Source organism: Palaemon carinicauda, chromosome 33, assembly GCF_036898095.1.
Source record: "Palaemon carinicauda isolate YSFRI2023 chromosome 33, ASM3689809v2, whole genome shotgun sequence".
NCBI classification, from domain to species: Eukaryota; Metazoa; Arthropoda; class Malacostraca; order Decapoda; family Palaemonidae; genus Palaemon; species Palaemon carinicauda.
The window spans coordinates 16,164,690-16,170,018 of NC_090757.1; the positions used below are offsets into that span (position 1 = coordinate 16,164,690).

Below are 5,329 nucleotides of genomic sequence, written 5' to 3' on the forward strand. Positions count from 1 at the left end.
TGCTTTCGCTCACGTATCTCCTCTAGGAGAGAGAGAGAGAGAGAGAGGGGGGGGGTGAGGGAGGGAGAAATTGTATGGGCATGTTCTTCTCATGAGGAAGTTTTTAATCAGGCGGAGTTCAATATACAGTAAATTCTATATTTTTTTTTTCATAATTTAACAGTATAAATGGGTTCTTCACTTACATTAATCCTGGCGTTAAATCCTGCAGAAGATTATTAACAACATTCATTATCGAAAATTATTTCCTCGAGTCGGACACTTTCGCTCACGCCAGGGAGGAAGGTGACGCTGTCGAATCGCATTCTGTCCGATACGAGGGGAAACGTTCCCCTCTTTAGCTTTACAGTCTCTTCATGGTCGCGCAGCACTGAACGAGAACAATAGCGCTCTCGCGCGGCGCGACAAAACTGCCGCACTAATACCTCGTCAACAAATTAAAACAACCAGCCGCGAAATGCCAACAAATTTATGCCGGACTCCCAGGGGACGCCGCTCCCCTTTTATACCAAGGAGATCCAAGGAACGCCCTCAAACTGTGGCCTGGTCTTGGTCGTGTAAGATCACATCCTTGTCCGCGTTACAGTCTTTCCCGAGTGCGAGACTCTGAAAAGGTCGTCCTCACGTCGCAGTGTTGTCGTATCATAGGGAATTTCCCATAGGGCATAATCACATTCGGACGAAGTTCGCCGCCCTTTGTAAGGCTACTGTATTCCCCGATTACGTAATAATACTGTGACTTGCCATTAAATTCATTATTTTCAATATTATTTTAGTTGTGACCAGGTGGAACTCTGGGAAAAAATGTATCAACACAGGTGTGCGTTGCTGGTAGATCGCGGATAGACTAAATAATCAGGTGTACACGTAGAGAAATCATCTCTTTATATAATAAAGAGATATTTTCATCTTGCGTTCTGCCAAGTATAACACTGCCTCTCTGTTATTCTGTTATATCTTGACGTTCTTACTACAAAGCCATCTGTGATCAACCTCAAGAATTAATTGAGCAACGCTAAAAAGAAATATCATCTTCTAAACGTATCAATCAAGGGGAAAAATAAGTTAATAGCTGCGTGTGAAAGACTATGAATTACAATTTTGATATCTAGTTTTAAATTCACTATATAATCCGAAGGACCTCCCGTGAAGCAGTGAATAATTGAGAATTAAAATTAGCAGCTAATATCTTTTCGCTTCGGAAAGATTTCTTCCAGCTGGCCGAGACGTCGCAAATTGTTGCATTATATATAAAAGAAAGGATTTCATATTTACTGTACCGATGATACCGTGCGTTGCCTTCCACTTCGGACAGTATAGTCAGTTGGTTGCAATGAATGTTGAGAGTAAGTGTTTTTTTCACTTTAGTTTTACTATAATTAAGTACATGAAAACCACATGATTTATACTGATGTTTTGCCTTGGTTAGGTTTCGTTCTTGAGTGTTTTATATATCTTTCAAACATTTTTGCACAAATCTTTTTTTTTATACCAAAGAAATCCATTGCATGTCTTCAGATCAGTTTTGTGATCACATTAGCATTAATAATAACGGAGAGAAGTCTAGGGGAAGATATCGACTATTTTCGGCGTATTTTAAGGATCAGGCTCGTTTGAAAAACTCTAGGGCATCTAAATGCCAAAAAAGAATATTTAACCTTTTCAAAAATTATTTTGAATACAGAGATGTCAATACACAAAATATTCATACCTGAGCTGTCATAGCTCCTTGCTGGTTATTAACAATTGCCAAATAGAATGCTATCTTATAATATTAAATATGTACTTCTCTAGAACTGAAAAGTCGTATGGACTAAACGTAAAATAACTTCTCATTAAATCTATAAAAGTTGTAATTACAAAGGAGCACATTCAGAGAAACTAATAAATAGTAACAGATGTTTCTATCAAACGTCACTGATTAAGGAGAGATAAAAACCTGAATGGAAATTACCGGGCTTCCTATTCGAAGACTAACCAAGCCTGATTTACTCGATCAAAGGTGAATGTTGGAGATAGGGGACAAGATCTCAAGAGATAAGAAATTGCCATTTTCCAAATATTCAAATGAATTTTGCCTGTCTCCAAGAGTTGCTTGAGGAAATTCTAACTAAAAAATAAATTGCTAAGTATTCCAATATTTTTTTAGATATAAAAATCAACCATCTAAAACTAATTTACTAGAGTAAATAAAATAAAATAAAAATCAGAACAATGCTCAAGTGTTACTTAGTCCTACTTCCGCCTACCTATAGGGACACGATAGATATGGTATCTGCTCTTCACTACGTCACTCTTAAGAATGAAGTTATTTGCGGGGGATTTGGGGAATAAGATAATCGACGTCACAGATAAACCATTGGTTATACCGTCAGTCGTGACGTTATACCGTTGCGTGAAACACTGGTGACTCTGGGCATGTTCAATACGTTAAGCTTTAACATGAAGGGTAGTGAAATAGATGACTTCGTCTGGGAATTGTTCGGTAAGTCTCCATATTTTTATTAACATAATAACTAGATTACTCCTGAATTGAATTATTTTAATTCGCTCATAAATCTCAATACCGTTTGCAAGTATAATACTACTCTCAAAATCAACCTGTAAGCTGTAACATACACGTATGTAGTGAAAATCAGTGGTGTTATATATTTTTATATATATATATATATATATATATATATATATATATATATATATATATATATATATATATATATATATATATATATATATATATATATATATATATATAATATAAATGTGAGTGTGTGACGAATTTCGTTATCACGAACGCAAATTTTGTTTTCTTATATTTTTTTCTCATTTTTTACCCTTTCTCGAAGTTTTCTTCTTAGACGACGATTACTTTTTGACTACCTTTTTTAACTGATACAAAATATTGGCCCGAGCAAATAGGTTACCAAGTGGTGCCTGTTGCGTACGTAACAACGGCTCACGTGAACAAATGAATTAATCTTTCTAAATTTTTGGTGAGCATTGATGAACATTTAACAATATTTCGTCAGAGTCCTTTTTCCGACCAATATCTAATAGCAATATGACACTATTTAGTATGTGTGTGTTAATATTGAATCCCTCCCACCTATTATTAACAGTGGCATATCACCATTAAACCCCCCACAAGCCATTAACGGAATTATTCGCTATTAAATCCTTCTCTTTCATTTATTACTATTGCATCTTTTCAACTATATTTAATAAGCAGTTTTCCAGCCGTCACAAATTTAATCCAATGATCCAGCAATGCAGAACATTGAGATAAAATTGATCATCTCTTGTTTAATGTCACTTGTACTACCAGTGTTCTGTGCTCTAATCATAAAATTAACTTTATATATCTTTTTTTCTTAACCAATAAATCCATTTCTTTTTCTGATGTTTTCAGGCGTGGACGTAACCCAAGAGAGCTCCCTCACTCCTGACGAAACTCCAGCTGTGCCTCATCCTTCCTTCACGCCCCCTCATTCTCATCCTCACAACATGCTTGTCTTGCAGCCACAGGTGAGTTCATATCTCTCTCTCTCTCTCTCTCTCTCTCTCTCTCTCTCTCTCTCTCTCTCTCTCTCTCTCTCTCTCTCAAGCTATCCGGAAAACAGCAGCAGGAAATCGTTCCATTTAACTCTCGTTTCTTCCTCCTCCTCCCTCATGAAATTCTTGGTTCTTCCTGGTTGTTAAACAGAGTTCCTTCACTGGAGCTTTATTATCCTAAGCAGACACCAGGAACTCAGTCATCATTGGCTTCTGATGGTTTTCACATGTTTAATGATTACACGTTTTACCCACCTGCTGTTTTCCATATGCTTTTTTACCTTTTTTCCAAAATTTACATACAATTGGTAATAACAATGATAGTGATAATTCAACTATGTTGTCTAAGCTTTTGTTGCCTGAATTATGTTGGTCCTGGTTTTATGAATTTTCACTGTCATTCAGTCCTTAAAACTGCTTTTCAGTCAAACTCAAATTCAGGCAACACTATTATATCAGTATTTGCATTTGATTTCCTTGAATTTCAGAGGAGGTAAACCGACTCCCTTCTCTTCCTGTAGAATTATGATTTATTCTCGTTTCTTACACTATTTTCTTCTCAATGCATATCGCATATGTCCCCCACCATTATATAACACTGAATAAAAAACATTATGTGTAGAATCTTACAAACGAAATCTGCCACAGATTCCATATGGGTTAGATTAGAGAGCAGGAAAGCATTAAAATATATTTCTCTTATCTTCCCTTATCATATAGAAGAGTTCTTGATCAGGAAGCAGTAATCCAAAATGAAATGTCTTGATAGCTGATCTGTGACAAAGATAACTGATAATCAGAACGCTGCCAAGTGAGAACTTAAATTAGATTTCTGGTCACCGAATTTAAATTCACAGATAGTGCGATTCAAATTAGATATCAAAGAACAACAAATCAATTCGAGAAAATTTGCAACCAAGATACAACTGATAATTGGATTAAGAGGTTTGTCTAGAAACTTACACATCTGACATGAGTAAAATTGGGCAGTAGGCCCAGTGGGTAAGGAAGAGATTGCTTGATTGCTTGCGCTCCTTTCTCATTAAACCTTGAGGAGCGAGGTAGTCAAGTGTGACCCGTGCTTGCTTGCTTGGCACTGGGACTGGGTGTGGCTTAGGCGTGGCCCTGAGCCAATGAAAGTGACAAGAGGCCCAAAGCAATTCGAAATTTACTCTCTCGAAGACTCTTCACACCTCTCCTTTCATTCAAAGACACACGCAAACTTATCTAGAGAGTAAGTGTAACCCACGACCCCTTCCAAACTTAGGTGTGTATATATATATATATATATATATATATATATATATATATATATATATATATATATATATATATATATATATATATATATATATTCTAGTACGTACTGAATTAACAACTAACAGCAAAATCAATTTCACCCGAGATTAAAAGTAATATATCGTTATGGAGTCAGTTAGCAAGTCGGTCATAAATTCAATTAATCAAATAGCCAGTGCTTTTGTGAATGTAGTTTTCCAGATCTCCTTTCCATTTCTTTCCAGAATTGTAAGAGCCCCAGTAGGAGATTAAACAAAAAATAGATATATACCGATGACGAACGGTTGTGGTAGATTGGTGGGGGGGAGTGAGAGTAAGGAAGCAGGGGTAGGGGGATAGAGGGAAGGAGGGTGGTATAAGTACTCCCAGAGAAGGAGGTCAGTTTTTGCCTCTGTCTCCCTCTATCGTGTGTAGATCGGTAATGAGTAGCTTGCTCCTATCACCACGGGGCATCTAGGGTCACCCTCTTATTGTGGCC

At 36.6% G+C, this 5,329-nt stretch overlaps 1 protein-coding gene across 1 annotated transcript in view; it reads left to right on the top strand.

The window, feature by feature from the left end:
• LOC137625864 (nuclear receptor subfamily 4 group A member 2-like) overlaps positions 1–5,329 on the top strand; it is a 49,121-nt gene that overhangs the window by 22,904 nt on the left and 20,888 nt on the right. Inside the window, exon 2 of the mRNA XM_068356789.1 lies at positions 3,410–3,525. Coding sequence (XP_068212890.1) covers positions 3,410–3,525 — 116 coding nt within the window. The remainder of the gene's footprint in view (positions 1–3,409; positions 3,526–5,329) is intronic.